Genomic DNA, 17,162 nt, shown 5'->3' on the forward strand with positions numbered 1-17,162 from the left:
CATTGCATGCTACAGGAAAGATCCATGTTAAGAGAATGAGGGAGAAATGCTAGGTAAAGTGAGAAGCAGGAGGAAAGAGAGGGAAGGCAAGAAGACAATAAGAGACTTATGATGGTAGAAGGATTTTTTAAAAAGTACCTAGATATGAAGGTCATATCTGAGGAAGAAGAACACATAGCAGGAGAAAGAGCTGTGCATTCCAAGACGAAAAAACAAGTGTGCAGGGATAAGAAATAGGAGAGATAAGTGAGGGAGAAGGATGTGCCAAGAAAGAGCTAGAGATGAAACAGCATGTACCAGAGGAAGGAAAATATAGTAACATAGTAGATGACGGCAGATAAAGACCCGAATGGTCCATCTAGTCTGCCCAATCTGATTCAATCTAAAAATTTGTCGTTGGGTTTTTTTGTTTTCTTCTTCTTCTCCTTAGCTATTTCTGGGCAAGAATCCAAAGCTCTGCCTGGTACTGTGTTTAGATTCCAACTATTGAAGTCTCAATCAAAGCTCACTCCAGTCCCTCTACACCTTCCCAGCCATTGAAGCCCTCCCCAGCCCATTCTTCCCCAAACGGCCATATACTGACATAGATTGTGCAAGTCTGCCCAGTACTGGCCTTAGTTCAATATTTAATATTATTTTCTGATTCTAGATCCTCTGTGTTCATCCCACGCTTTTTTGAACTCCATCACCGTTTTCCTCTCCACCACCTCTCGCAGGAGCGCAGTTTTATTTCCTTCTTTATTTGGTAGTGTGAATATTGAGATTTGTTGAACTATGTCCTGTTATGGAAGGGTTAATGAATTAACTTCAGAAATACCGGCTAGCTAGATCCAAGTCTTCACTGACTTATTTGACCAGTCCTGGCTTTTTCAACCATTTGTGTTTTCCTAAACAAAGATATTCCAGAATTATTTGTGAAGAAGGCTCACAAAATAACTGACTCGGTGTCTCTCTGAGTTTGGAGCTAGCTGGCATCCCTATCAACTTGATGTGTATTGGTTTGGATGAATCTCTTCATAAAGCCAGTTAATAAATCCCAAGAAATAAATACATTGTGATTTCTATGACCCTCCTTATTTCAGAACCTTTACGCAGGCTCTTTCTAAGTGGAACATCTGCTTCCTTAAGATGTTCAAATTATCTTTGCTGTTTGGATATGAAATAGAGGGCCAGGAGGTTAAAAAGCAGCAAATAGAATGACAGTAACTATTCTGAGCAGACATACAGTGCTTAATTCTGAAAGTAGGGAGTCTTCTCTTGACTCTCAAGAGATATGGCACTCAAGAGCTGATACAAGGAGAATTGAGCTACTGATGTTTATTCCACATCTTATCTGCAAAAAATGAGCTTGTCCAGGCTCCCGTAACTTCTCTGACTCCTCAAGCAGTATTTTCCATGATTACACATATAATAATCTTGGTGCTTATTCTGTATTCTTGATCATTTAGGATAATAATAACAACATAATAATCTGGTTTTATTGTAAACACCGGACAAAGAGGCCCGGATTCTGTATAGGATGCATGGTCTGAGAAGTCGCCTAAATGGCTTTTGAGAATCGCACAGAGGCATCCTATGCAGAATCACGCCTAAGTCCACCTAAAAGAACCCAATTCTTTAACCGACGTCCATGTTACAGACGCTGGTTAGAGAATCGGGTTGCTGCTGAGCTTATCGTGGCAAGGAATCTCCCTGCCGCAATAAGTTTAGCAGCAACCCATCCCCACCCCCTGCAAAGACTACTGGCAGGAAGGATGCCCAATCCCTCCTGACGGAACCCCCTGAACATCGTGCATAGGAGGGATGCCCAGTCCCTCCTACCTGGCACCCGCTGGCTGCCTACAATCGGGACACCATTTATAGAATCTGGACCAGATAATATATAGGAGGATGTTGCTATAGTGTACATTCAGAATCCTGTTGCACATTTTTATTGCTTATTCCTGGTAATAGATGACCTCAGGACCCCTATGACAATATGTGGAGGAGCATTTTCGATAGGATGTCTAAATCTGAGTTTGGACGTCTTCGGAAAAACATCCAGAAATCTAGTAGAGAAAATGCTGATTCTTAAAACAGCGAGATGTCTTCTTTTTTGATTTTTTTTTTAATGAGCTATGTAGATGTTTTGATACTTAGTATATCCATCTTTTTTGGCTGTTCTCAAATATAAAGATGTCCACAAGAAAAATGCACAAAAGCAAGTTTTTGGGATGTTCAATCAACCAACATTCTTAGCAAACTATTCACAGACAGCTGAGCATTCATGAGCATATCAGAAGGGCACTCTAAGGATTACTGCAGAGAATATCATAATAAAAGTACAAGGTACAGATGTCACTTTAACTTGCTTCTGTTGTATGGTGAGCTCTCCAAAACCCACCCCAAACTTAGTGTACCCACCTGTACACCACAACAATTGCCCTTATGCCTGCAAGTGTCAACTTAATGTAGGTTCAGTAGGTTTTAGAGGGCTCACCATACAATAGAAGCAAGTTAAAGTGACATCTGTATCTGGGACTTTTAATGTGAAATTCACTGCAGTAACCCTTATAGTGCCCCTCTGGGCTCAAATGTCTGTTACAATCTGAAGGAATGCTAAAACGTTCACAGCCCAACCAAGAAGAGAATGACATGGATATGATTCAATGATCTGAAACAATGTCAAAACACAGAATTTTGTTTCTGCAAATTAGCACTAAATGAAATAAGATAACACTCTTTGCAGCTACAGTGGCAAAATAATATTCAGAAGTTAGGAAGTTGGTTGCTTGGGCTAAAAACATTTCAGCACACCTTGTAATACAGGCTAGAATGTACTGTTTTTTCACATTTTTGGGTGCTGAGAAGGGAGTTGGTGACCACTGGAGGAGTACAGGGAGGAGGGGGGGGGGGGTCATGTCTTAATCCTTTCAGTCGTCATCTGGTCAATATGGGCACCTTTTGGGTACTTAGATACTTTTAAAACAGGTCTAGCTCCAAATGTCTAAAAAAAAGCCTTGGATATTTTTTTAAAGTTGTGATTATCCCTGCTGAGCATCCTTGTTCTAAGCCTGCCCAAAACTCACTTTTAACATGTCCCCTTAAGCTTTAGATACACTGGAGACAAAATAACCAGAAAGAGGTCTAGAAAATTTGTTTTGAGAATGCCCATTTGGACGTTTTGATTAGTTAGATGACCAAGTACTGGTTTGTGCTATCTTTTGGACAGCTATCTTTTTTGAAAATGAGCTCCTTAGTGACTTTCCACAAGTTAAAACTAGATGGAATTAATATTTCTTGTTTCTGAAAAGTCATGCATCCTATGAGAGAAGGGAAATTGCAAATGAGGCTACACATAATATTGCATAAGAGAGTGATAACAAGTGTGTATAGTGTTGTTAATATTTACATGGGCAGAAGAAGAATGAACTCAATTGACTTGTGGTCTACTTTTAGCCTAACCAGTTGTAAATGATAAACAATGATATGCAAGAGAGGAAGTCATCAAAAAAGCACATTAGAAACATAGAAAAGTGACGGCAGAAAAGGGCCAAGGCCCATCAAGTCTGCCCACTCTATTGACCCACCTACCATCCTAGCTACCCTTTGAGAGATCGCACTCTAATGTCCCATTCCCTCTTAGAGATCCGACATGAGCAAGAGTAGAATAATAGAATAAGGAGTGCAGAATTTGAGTGATAGAAATACATAAGGCTTGCTGATGGGATGGCAGTGTATTTCAGGGAGATAATTAAATCTTTCTAAATGGTGGCGAGGTTGATGATGGCCGTGCATGAAATGAGAGGATAATAATGAATGAAGGAGGCAGCAGAGTTAGTTTGGGGTTGAAATAAGGACTGAAACTTACAGGTTTCAATGATATAATAATAATAATTATTATTATTTATTTATATGCCGCCATACCGGGAAGGTTCTAAGCGGCTAACAATAGGAAAGAGGTACATGCAATTCTAATAAATACATCGAGATAAAATACAAACATAAGGTAAATAGCAAGATAGCAAGGTACAGGAGAAGACAAGGGGCTCGTGCGCGGTAAGGAGAAGAGCAGAGGGGAACGGAGAGGAAGAGGGGTGCCGCCCCCTTAGGAAGACCCCCCTCACCCCCCTTACTATGCCTCTGCCCTGAAAAAGGCACTAAGATACATGGTTTGAGGCAAAATTGTTTAGTGTTACAGTATATAGAAAATGTCATTGGGTACATTTTTGACAACCAAAGACTTTCACTTATTCAGTAATGAGCTTTTTGTAAATAACGTGCACGTTTGCATGTTAACGCATAGCACACTTTTGTGATTATGAATCTACATTAGCCACATTTAGCAAAGAACTGTTGTACCTGGTAAGAGCATTTCCCAATTAATCTCTTTGCTTTCCTCTTTCAGAGACAAGAGAAGATCGAACAAAACGCCTCTTCCGACATTATACTGTGGGTTCCTATGACAACTTTACATCTTACAGGTACAACATTTTGTTGTTCAAAGAGAATTTAGGAGAGTTAACATATAGCACAAGCTGGAATGAGTAGTTGAATAATAATGTTAATGATGAGCTTAATAGCAATGATTGCAACCCTAGGTTGGGATTAGTAGCAGTGATGATGATATATATGGAGTATACTTTTCTGTAATTGCTCCATTCTTGACATTCTTGACATGACTACACCAACAGAACTGCTAAGTTACCCAGATCCAAGATGGAAACTTTTTATTCCGTCTTGGTTTTGAATTTGCATCCTGATGCAGAATGTTATTTGTATGCCATAATTGGACTCATTGAAATCAGTGCTTCAGGTCCCATAATTCACCAGCATAAACCTATCAGAAATCCAGGATTAGCCTAATATCTTCCTCCATAAACTAGGTAACTTGGCAGTTCTGCATTTAATTGTACTTTGCTATCTCGAATCAATAGTGTTTCCTAATTATTCATCCAGGAGTCAAACAAAGTGATAAAGGTCAAGGATTTGATACACTACCTTTCTGTGGTACAACCAAATTTTTTTGTACCTGAGAAAATGGAGGGTTAAGTGACTTGCCCAGATCACAAGAAACCATTGTGGAAAGTGAACCCAGTACTCCAGGTTCTCAACCAATTGCACTAACCATTAGGTTATACCTCTACTCCTATAATAATGTTGCCAACATTTCTCAAGAAAACAATAACTGCTACTTTTTCAGTTGTTTTTTAAAAAATACTTCCTTTATGTATTCTTACATTTGTTTCACTATTTTGGGAAGCCAGGTGTGAAACATCAAGAGGGTTGATTTGAAGCCCTTGGCGTACCCTTAAATTATACATTTATTTTGGTCTGTATACACAAGAGTCCAAAAGCAAGATCCAGTAGATTTATTGACCATGAAACTCCAAACACCCAAGGACTTACTTTGTAGTCTGTCTTCTAATTAATGGCCATTGAAACTAAGTACATTCTACAAGAAAAGTCCTTGGGTTTTTGGGTGTTTGGTGATCAGTAAGTCTACTGGTTCTTCAATTTGAACTCTTGTGTATACTTGGTACCTTATTTTTGTCTCCCTTTGGTGTCTATTAGGATTAGAACTTGTATGCCACCTTTTTGTAGTTATACAACCACACTCAAAGAGGTTTACATACAGGTACTTCAAGCATTTTCCCTGTCTGTCCCGGTGGGCTCACAATCTATCTAATGTACCAGGAGCAGTGGAGGATTAAGTGACTTGCCTAGGGTCACAAGGAGAAGCATGGGATTTGAACCCACAACCTCAGGGAGCTGCCTCTTTGTTTATTTGTATTTATTTTTCAGGCATCGTGGCCTTTTCTCCCTGGGAGGACGTGTTAAGTCCTTGGGTGTCTGGATGTATTGTGATCAATAAATCTGTTAAATATTCACTTTGGACTCTTGTATATACTCAATGCTATTTTTTATGTCTCTCTTTGGTATCTATAGCACCTGCCTCTTTATGTTTGTGATGGATACATGAAGTTTAGCATTCTGAAATACCGATATCACAATAGCTAAGATAAGAGGCAGATGCTTTTGTTTATTAATAAAGCAACAGTATCAGAAATTGGTACAAACAGTTTGACATTGTAATTCTGTGCAGCTATAGGATCCTGATATTATTTCAACTACCCTTTTCCCTTGTAAAGATACTTTAGGATATAAAATATAGAATTTTGTATCTTACCCTATGCAAATTGATTGCAAACTTAGAGATCCTTTTACTAAAGTTTAGCGCATGCTAAGGTAAACATACCGGTAGATACAGAGAAAAGTGAAGGCAGATAAAGACCTGAATTGTCCATCCAGTCTGCCCATAAGTTATACTCATTAAAAAATACATGATTAGATGAACTTGTCTCTTCTGTGATATTTCTGGGCCGTAGACTGTAAAGTCTAGTATTGTCCTAGGTTCCAAATGCTGAAGTTGCCGTCCAAGCTCACTCCAGGCTATCCAACCATCCCGTTGTTTGCAGGATATCTACCGTAAAGTCTGGCCAGTAACATCCTCCTGTTCCATATTAGTGGAGTTCACATTGATGCCCAACCCACACCGAATCACCATATATGGAACATAGACCATGCAGGTCTGTCCAAAACCATCCTTAGTTCTTTACTTTACATCCTTCATTTTTTTAATTAGAGATCCTCTGTTTTTATCCCACGCTTTTTTGAATTCCATCACCGTTTTCCTCTCCACCACTTCCCTCAGGAGGGTATTCCAGGCATCTACCACCCTCTCCGTGAAGAAGAATCTCCTAACATTGCTCCTAAGTCTTCCTCCCTGTAACCTCAAATTATGCCCTCTAATTTTACCATTTTTTCTTCTCTGGAAAAGATTTGATTCTATATTAATGCCTTTCAAGTATTTAAAGGTCTGTATCATATCTCCCCTGTCCCTCCACTCCTCTAAAGTATGCATATTTAGGTCTTCCAGTCTCTTTTCATACTTATTTTGGTTCAAACCTCTTACCATTTTTGTCACCTTCCTCTGGACTGCTTCACGTCTTTTTATATCCTTCACCAATACAGTCTCCAAAACTGAACAGAATACTCCAAGTGGGGTCTCAACAACGACCTGTACAGGGGCATCACACACCAGGGAGCAGTTGCTTCCTACAATTCAAGTCACAGTGCATTCTCTACAGATGCTGGGTTTCATAATCAATTTCGACAAATCAAAACTCCAACCATTGTCTCACGTTTATTAGGGCACAACTCAACATGGTATCTGCAAGGGCCTATCTACCAGAGGAGCATCATCAGGCAATCATCACACTAGCAAACCAAATGGGACAGACTTCTGATATTCCAGCATGCTGAGTTTTGCACCTCTTAGGTCACATGGCTGCATCCCTTGCTCTAGTTCCACATGCTGGGCTGCATATGCATCACCTGTAGTGCTATCTCAAGCTCAACTGGACTCAGAGCACTCAGTCACTGACAACCTTGATTCCTCTGCCACCCAAGGTAAAAGCTTCTCTTTCTTGGTGGATCCACTCTCCGTACCTCAACAAGGATGTCCCTTCCAATATCCATCACCTCTACTCACCATTACCACAGATGCCTCAAACAAAGGTTGGGGAGTGCATCTCAATCACCTCAAGGTCAGTGGTCAGAGAGCTCCATTGTCACATAAATCTTCTGGAACTTCGAGCAATTTACTATGTGTTTCGAGCATTCAATCCTTGGATTCGCAACACAAAACTGTTGCTTCAAACAGAAAATGAGGTAATAATGTTCCATCTGAACAAGCAAGAGGGCTCAGAGTCCTTACTCTTATGTAGAGAAGCCTACCATCTATGGACGTTTGCTCTTTCTCTTTATACTGATATGCAAGCGGTATACATTCCAGGGAAGATGAACATCATAGCAGATTCCCTCATGAGTGGACTTTAAATCCAGAAGTGGTACAAAACATTTTTCAGCAATGGGGCATTCCCACAATAGATCTGTTCGCTTCTGCATCCAATGCTTGATGTACCCAGTATTGTTCGCTACCACCTGCTCCTCATGCAGTAGCAAGAGATGCATTTTCAGTTCCATGTAAGCTCAAATCTGCTCTACGGTTTCCCACCAATTCTGTTAATCTCCTAGGTTCTTCAAAAGATCATCAGAGACAGTGCCCAGATGATTCTCATTGCACCCCATTGGCCCAGACAAATCTGGTATCCGATACTTCTGGACCTTCTCGAAGCTCCCCCACTCCCATTAGGGGATCATCCATCTCTTCTATCCCAGCAGAACGGTCACTTGTTACATCCCAGTCTTCACAGTCTCAGCCTCACGGCATGGAAACTGAATGGACAATCCTTGCTCAGATCCCAGTCTCTTCATCAGTAAAAAAGGTTCTCCTTGCAGCAAGATGACCATCTACAATGAACTCTTACCACTTAAAATGGAAACATTTTTCCATATGAGCACATTCACGAGTTCAGGATCCATTTAGCTGCCTGATTGATCATATTTTAACTTACTTGCTGCACTTATCAGATTTGGGACTTAAAACTAATTCTGTACATTTTCATCTTTCAGCCATATCTGTGTACCATTCCTTTCTAAATGGAAAACCAATTTCACAAAATCCTTTAGTTTCTTGATTTCTATGAAGTCTTAACAACCTCCATCCTCCACTTTGCACTCCACTGTCAGCATGAGACCTCAATGTTGTTTTGGACCAGTCGATGAGAGATTCTTTTAAACCTTTGGGATCTGCTACACTACCTTTCTTTACATGTAAAACGGCATTTCTCGTAGCTCTTACGTCAGCAAGAAGAGTTAGAGAATTGCAAGCATTAGTCTTCTATTCTCCGTACCTTCAATTTCTCTAGTAAAGTACTTCTACGCACTCATCCAAAATTTATTTCAAAAGTAGTTACAGATTTCCATATCAATCAATCTATAATATTACCAGAGTTTTTTCCTCCTCCGCAACCTTCTTCAGCGGAACAAAATCTTCACACACTGGACTGCAGGAGAGCACTTATGTTTTACCTGGAAAAAACTGCACCTATCCATACCACAAATCAACTTTTTGTCTCCTTCAATTCAGCTACTCAAGGAAACTCAGTATCTAATCAAACTGTATCCTCGTAGATCGCTCATTGCACCTCTTTTTGCTATACTAGAGCTGGACAGATTGGAGCACATTAAGTATGGACCATAACTTACTCAATTGCAAACTTGAGATCAGTCCCAATTCCAGATATCTGCAAAGCAGCAACTTGGTCCTCTGGTCATACTTTCGCTAAGCACTATTGTTTGGACCAAAGTTCAGCGCAAGATACTCAGTTTGGACAGTCAGTTCTCCGAAATGTATTTGTGCTTTAAGTTTTCTTCCTCCCATCTCAGTTTAAAGCTAGAGACTCACCAGCAAGTGTGCCTGCATTTCCCCTGCTTGTCTCCGGAGAAAGCAAAGTTGCTAACCTATAACAGGGGTTCTCCATAGACAGCAAGGGAATGCAGCCACACTTGCCCACCCTCCATCGCCTTATATCAAATAGTTACTTAAGCTAGTGACATAACTGACAGCGGAGGGGTGAAGCTCAAGAGGCAAGGTAACTCGCACATGCTCAGTAGAAAAAAAACAAACTACTGAATCCGGGAGAGCACCGGAACACAGGCTCAGTCAGAGGACTTCACCAGCAAGTGTGGCTACATTCCCCTGCTGTCTATGGAGAACCCCGGTTACAGGTATGCAACTTTGCTATCTCCCCTCTCCCTCCTTTCCTCCAAAGTATACATAATGAGATCTTTAAGTCTGTCCCTATACACCTTACAAGTGATGAAGACCACCAACCATTTTAGCAATTTTCCTCTGGAGTGACTCTATCTTGTTTATCTTTTTGAAGATGCAGTCTCCGGAATTTTACACAACATTCTAAGTGAAGTCTCACCAGAGTCTTATACAAGAGCATCGATACCTCCTTTTTCCTACTGACCATTTCTCCGTCTATGAACCTAAGCATCCTTCTAGCTTTCATTGTCACCTTTTCAAACTGTTTGGCAACCTTAAGATCATCACATACTATCACACTGAAGTCATACTCCTTTTTAGTGCATAAAAGTTCTTTACCCCCTAAACCAGGGGTGTCCAACCTTTTGGCTTCCCTGGGCCGCATTGGCTGAAAAAAATGTTTCTGGGGCCGCACAAACGCGCAAATGCTGCAACAAGATAGAGGAGGGAGCCAGCAAGATGGTAAACACCCAGGGGCAGCAGAGGAAAATACTGCATCGCCCTTAACCGGGGCCGCACAAAATACTTCACAGGGCCGCATGTGGCCCTCGGGCCGCAAGTTGGACATCCCTGCCCTAAACTGTACCATTCCCTCAGGTTTTTGCAGTTCTTAGCATTAAATCATAGCTGCCAAATTCTGAACCATTCCTCAAGCTTCACTAGTTCCTTCCTCATGTTATCCACACCATCAGGGGTATCTACTGTATTTTCACGCAGATAACGCGCACCCGTGTATAACGCGCACACGGGTATAGCGCGCAGAAACCACGATTTTATGTATAAAAACTTTTGTATACCGCGCTCACGGGTATAACGCGCATGCAGCCCGACTGCCGACTGTCCTTTCGCCCGCCCCGACTCTCCTCTGGCCACCCCAACTCTCCTTTCGCCCTCCCCGACTCCACCGGAGTTTTCTCAGCAGAATTTCCCAGACCACCTCTTCCTCTCAACACATTGACACGCTAGTGGGTTTATTTTATAGCTTTTTCACTCCCTTCGGTCTGCCTGTCCCCCTTGAAGTCCTGTCCCCCCTTGAAGGTCTGCCTGTCCCCCTTGAAGGTCTGTCCCCCCTTGAAGGTCTGCCTGTCCCCATCCTGAAAGCCTGATGCCCCCCCCCAACGTCCGATACATCCCCCCCCCCCGGCAGGACCACTCGCACCCCCACCCCGAAGGACCGCCGACTCCCCGACAATATCGGGCCAGAAGGGAGCCCAAACCCTCCTGGCCACGGCGACCCCCTACCCCCACCCCGCACTACATTACCGGCAGGAGGGATCCCAGGCCCTCCTGCCCTCGACGCAAACCCCCCTCCCTCCAACGACCGCCCCCCCCAAGAACCTCCGACCGCCCCCCCAGCCGACCCGCGACCCCCCTGGCCGACCCCCACGACACCCCCACCCCCCTTCCCCGTACCTTTGGTAGTTGGCCGGACAGACGGGAGCCAAACCCGCCTGTCCGGCAGGCAGCCAACGACGGAATGAGGCCGGATTGGCCCATCCGTCCCAAAGCTCCGCCTACTGGTGGGGCCTAAGGCGCGTGGGCCAATCAGAATAGGCCCTGGAGCCTTAGGTCCCACCTGGGGGCGTGGCCTGAGGCACATGGGCCCAACCCGACCATGTGCCTCAGGCCGCGCCCCCAGGTGGGACCTAAGGCTCCAGGGCCTATTCTGATTGGCCCACGCGCCTTAGGCCCCACCAGTAGGCGGAGCTTTGGGACGGATGGGCCAATTCGGCCTCATTCCGTCGTTGGCTGCCTGCCGGACAGGCAGGTTTGGCTCCCGTCTGTCCGGCCAACTACCAAAGGTACGGGGAAGGGGGGTGGGGGTGTCGTGGGGGTCGGCCAGGGGGGTCGCGGGTTGGCTGGGGGGGCGGTCGGAGGTTCTTGGGGGGGGCGGTCGTTGGAGGGAGGGGGGTTTGCGTCGAGGGCAGGAGGGCCTGGGATCCCTCCTGCCCGTAATGTAGTGCGGGGTGGGGGTAGGGGGTCGCCATGGCCAGGAGGGTTTGGGCTCCCTCCTGGCCCGATATTGTCGGGGAGTTGGGGAGTCGGCCGGGCAAGAGGGCTTGGGCTCCCTCTTGCTCCGATCGTGGATGCGGGTGCGGGTGGGAGCGCGTGCGAGCGGTCGTTCGGGGTGGGGGTGCGAGCGGTCCTGCTGGGGGGGGTGAATCGGGCGTCGGGCAGGGTGGGAACTATGTAGAAAAACTTTTGTATACCGCGCTCACGCGTATAACGCGCGAGGGGTATGCGCGGTAGGTAAAAACGCGTATAACGCGCGCGTTATATGCGTGAATATACGGTACTCTATTGCAGGTTTTGGTATCATCCACAAAGAGGCAAATCTTACCAGACAACACTTCAGCAATATTTCTTAGAAAAATGTTAAAAGGAACAGGCCTAAGAACCGAATCTGGTAACATCCCTTTTCTCAGAGCAATCTCCATTGATCACTATCTTCTTGTCACCTTCCACTTAACCAGTTTCTGACCCAGTTAACCAGTTTCTGACCCACTTAACCAGTTTCTGACATCACTTTGGGGGCCATACTGAGGGCACTCAGATTATTTATTAGATGCCTGTGTGGAACAGTGTCAAAGACTTTGCAAAAATCTAAATACACCACATCTAGTGCTGTCCCTCTTTCCAAATCTCTGGTCACCTAGTCAAAGAAATTGATCAGATTTGTCTGGCAAAATCTGCCTCTAGTGAATCCATTAGTGTGTGCTAAATGCCACATGGCCCATAGGATGTAAAATAGAATATGCATATATATGAGCTAAGCTTTAGTAAAAGAGCCTCTTAACTACAAATAACTCTCATATGAGGAATGACTAAAAAGGTTAGGATTCTTTAGCTTGGAGAAGAGACAGCTGAGGGGAGATATGATTGAAGTCTACAAAATCCTGAGTAGAGTAGAACGGGTACAAGTGGATTGATTTTTTTACTCCGTCAAAAATTACAAAGATTAGGGAACACTCGATGAAGTTACAGGGAAATACTTTTAAAACCAATAGGAGGAAATATTTTTTCACTCAGAGAATAGTTAAGCTCTGGAATGATTTGCCAGAGGTTGTGGTAAGAGCGGATAGCTGGCAGAATAGAAATCACTAATGTAATGTAATGTAATAGCGTAGCTGGTTTTAAGAAAGGTTTGGACAATTTCCTGGAGGAAATGTCCATAATGTGTTATTGAGAAGGAGATGGGGGAAGCCACTGCTTGCCCTAGATTGGCAGAATGGAATGTTGCTACTCCTTGGGTTTTCGCCAAGTACTAGTGACCTGGATTGACCACCGTAAGAACAGGCTACTGGGTTTGATGGACCATTGGTCTGACCTAGTAAGGCTATTCTTATGTTCTCCCTTCTCCAACAAGAAAAAGTACATCTTTACACAGTTAGTGATAAAAACCATGTATTTTATTGCCTCTAATTGTTGTCCATTTTATGAGTCCCTTAAGTTACTTCTGGGTGTGGAATAAGAGGGACTATACTATTTCCTGCTTCATGTTATGACATTCTGCTTTGTCTTTTGCCCTCTTGTATGTCATAATATCATATTAACTATGAGTTTGTGGACAGCCCAGATATGAGATGATCCTCTTTATATTCATGACATTATAGTATAAACAGAGATGATCAGCACCAAAAAAGCCTACTTCCCCTTTTTGATGCCTTTGCGTTTCCTCTAAACCAGGGGGTCTCCAAACTTTTTGCCACGAGAGTCACATTGGGTACTTCAGCACTTTTCAGCAGGCCGTAGTAAAAAAAAAAAAAGAAAAGATAAATAACTCTAGACAAATGAGTTTTATTGAAAGCAGAAAATTTTATAAACTAATTACAGCTCATATCAATGTATTTTCCACAAAGTGATTGTTGGTGGATAACACAGTGAAGAAACATTGGTTTTGATTTTCCTGCATTCTCACAAGCTTTTGTGATTTGTCCAACCAAACCCAGACATGTTTTTTCCTCCATCAACTGTCACGCACTGCAGACGATTCCATCCAAATTATATTCCACTAGTCATATAGCCCGTTACATTAACGGGTGCTAGAATATATGTGTGTGTGTCTGTCTTTATTTCTTTCTCTCTCTCTCCTTAGCCGCTTTCTGTATTTCTGTCTTTCTTTCTTTCTTTCTGTCTTTCTTTTTCCTCAGCTGTCTACCACCACCTCTTGCCTGCTCCCCCTGCCCATTCTCCCTTCCTTTTACCTCCCCTGTGTCCACCACCACCCCTTCAATGCTCCCCTTATCCAGCAGCAGCCCTTCTCCCTTTATTTTGCCTCTCCCCTGTCCAGCAGCACCTCTTTCCTGCTCCCCCTGTCCAGCAGTAGGCCTCCCTTCCTTTTACTCCCCCCCTGTCCATCAGCACCTCATCCCCTGTCCAGCAGCACCTCTTTCCTACTCCCCCTGTCCAGCAGTAGGCCTCCCTTCCTTTTTCTGTCCCCCCCCTGTCCATCAGCACCTCTTCCCCTGTCCAGAGCACCCCTTACCTCCATTCGCATCTGCCCTCCACCACAGCCACCTCAAGCCGCCATGGCCTGCAGGCACCGACAGCCGTCAAGGCCTGCAGGCGCCAACAACTGCCGTGGCCTGCAGGCGCTGACAGCCACCACGCGTGTCTGAAGCCGACAGCTGCCTCGGTAATGTTTCCGCTATCCCTGCCACCGCCGCTGCTTGAAAGGCCCGCAGGACCAAAGGCAGTCAGTGTGTCTGGAGCTGCTAGGTTTTGGATGTTGCCCTAGGCACCCAGACAGTCCTCTAAAAAGAGGTTATGTTCAGGTTTTCCTGGACATCCGGTAACCCTGAGTAAACCTTACATACCCCTCACAAACTGTTTGTCTGTCTTATTTAGATGGTAAGCTCTTTCAATCAGGAACTGTCTTCTTTGTGACTCTGTACAGCGCTGTGTACATCTGGTAGCTTTATAGAAATAATTAATAGTAGTACATGTTTAGAAATATGGCATATATCCATATATGTGTATACACAATGTATGTAAATACCAAAACTCCAACTAAGCACTGTTCTGCAAATACCTGCTTAAGTTACATAGCAGGTATTTGAAATGGGTCATACATGTAGCTGGGGCTCCTGCATATAGGCACTAACACTTACACTAGCTCTATGGTTGGCATAAGACCCAGTTGGGGGAGGGGGGTGCGCGCATTTATTTTAAAATATATTACAGAATATTTCCATATGTGTAAACATCCTTATTCCATATTCCTTGGTGCTTGTCGGAATGCGTGCATGTTCATGAATGTCCAGCAGACTAAGGGTACCTCTGAGTATCTGACACCCCCTTGATCTGTACATATATATGCATCTACTTATGCTGTAGCACAGTGGTCTCAAACTCGCGGCCCGGGGGCCACATGCGGCCCGCCAGGCACTAGTTTGAGGCCCTCGGTATGTTTATGATAATCACAAAAGTAAATTAAACAGTTTCTTGATCATATGTCTCTTTAGCTATAAATGACAATATTATTATTAAGACTTAGCCAAAAGGAAAGATTTATAAACCATAAAGAGTTTTACCTCATGCAAAATTGTCATTTCTTTAATAAGACATTAACTATTTTTTTCTGAGGCCCTCCAAGTACCTACAAATCCAAAATGTGGCCCTGCAAAGGGTTTGAGTTTGAGACCACTGGCCTATAGGAAGAGGAGATGCAAATGTTAAGAGCCTTAGCCAATAGGGAGAGGAGTAGTGGATGCTGTGGATAGGCCATTTGGCCTTTATCTGCCATCATTTTACTATGTTTCCATAACCATAAAGTTCTATGACATCACAATGCAGGTGTAAAGAGCCTTAGCCTATAGCAGTAGTCTCAAACTCGCAGCCCGCCAGGTACCATTTTGAGGCCATCAGTATGTTTATCATAATCACAAAAGTAAAATAAAACTGTTTCTTGATCATATGCCTCTTTAGCTATAAATGACAATATTATTATTAAGACTTAGCCAAAAGAAAAGATTTATAAACCATAAAGAGTTTTACCTCATGCAAAATTGTCATTTCTTTAATAAGACATTAAGTATTTTTTCAGAGGCATTCCAAGTACCTATAAATCCAAAATGTGGCCCTGCAAAGGTTGTGAGTTTGAGACCACTGCTGTAGCATGTGTTTCTGTATGCCTGGATCGTTTTGTGTCTCCATATTTGTGTGTGTGTGTCTGTCTGTCTTTTCTGAGGTTCAGAATCTGTTCTGTATGTCTGTATGTATTTCTAAGTGAATCCTTTTTTTTGTCTCTTTATAGTCTGTATGTCCAGGGTTCCCTTTTGTTTAAGGTTCGGAGTATATGCTTCCTTTTCTTTCCTGATGCAGTGTGTAGTCTGTCCTGGTGCTAAACCAGACTGATTTCTCTGATTAATTCTGCTCTGATGTCAGACATGCAGCTCTGCTGGGAGGGATTTACAGGGCTGCATTTCAGCTCTCGTTTGCACAGAGAATCTCTTTCCGTATGTGTCTCTCCCTCCCCCTTCCGTACTGCTCTTGTAAAATGTGGAGACATTTTCATGCTGAAGGCTGCTACTGCCTGGCTTTCGTCTGGATGGATTTTTGTCTTTATGCACACGTGCGGCGGATGCTTTCATTCTGATTGTCGCCCATCACTGCCAGGGGGATGGGGCAGATGGGGTAGCTCTTTTCAAAGCAGGACAATGAAATGCATGTGGCTCACTCTTTGCTAACTGGACAGCATTACTTAGAAACAGGGGAAAGATTTAACAGAAGATTAGAGCACTGGGACCTAAACTGACCATTTTCTGCAGCAGGCCAACGCTTACCAACCTAGTCACCTATGATTCTCAGCTCTCCTACAAAGCAACAGCATGCCAGCAGCTTCTCATTGCCTGCATTCTGCTGCATGTCTAGAGTGCTTCTCATGTTCATACTGAGGGCATTCTTCAAAGAGAAAGTCTATTACCCCTGATGTGATCAGGTCTCTCTTGGGACCTGGAAGCAGGGAATTCAGGGTGACCCTACTGGCTCAGCATTGACCCCCCACACACACACTTCCTAGAGAACGTTAGGCCACCAACTAGTGAAGAAGGAGCCCTCGCCTTTGGCAATGCAGCCTGTGTGAAGCAGACAGAAAGCGAGAGGAGAGAAGGGCACCTATGTGCCAGATGAGATGTTGGTTGAAGTGAGGAGTCGCCGTCACCAGCAGAGCCTCACAGCATGGTACTGAAAGCTAACCCTGGCATTCTCTTCTGCTCTTTCCTGCCCAGTGACTATATCATAGAAGAGAAGACAGCTGTGCTGCAGAAGAGGGAGCATGAGGGATTCGGTTTTGTACTGCGAGGGGCTAAAGGTAAGGGCCATGTTTTATCACTTAAAACTTTCCATTTGCAGCTTCTCACTCAATAGATTCCTACCAATACTAATTTCTACAGCATTGCTAGACATACTGATCTTTGGAACTCTAAACTTGGCGCTATTAGTG

General features: G+C 43.7%; 1 protein-coding gene across 4 annotated transcripts in view; it reads left to right on the plus strand.

The window, feature by feature from the left end:
- Positions 1–17,162, plus strand: part of SHANK3 (SH3 and multiple ankyrin repeat domains 3) — a 924,054-nt gene that overhangs the window by 650,462 nt on the left and 256,430 nt on the right. For all 4 annotated transcript variants that reach the window (XM_033958997.1, XM_033958999.1, XM_033958998.1 and 1 more), the window contains 2 exons: positions 4,388–4,463; positions 16,948–17,030. In XM_033958997.1, coding sequence (XP_033814888.1) covers positions 4,388–4,463; positions 16,948–17,030 — 159 coding nt within the window. The remainder of the gene's footprint in view (positions 1–4,387; positions 4,464–16,947; positions 17,031–17,162) is intronic.

The sequence above is a fragment of the Geotrypetes seraphini genome, chromosome 9, assembly GCF_902459505.1.
Source record: "Geotrypetes seraphini chromosome 9, aGeoSer1.1, whole genome shotgun sequence".
Lineage (NCBI taxonomy): Eukaryota > Metazoa > Chordata > Amphibia > Gymnophiona > Dermophiidae > Geotrypetes > Geotrypetes seraphini.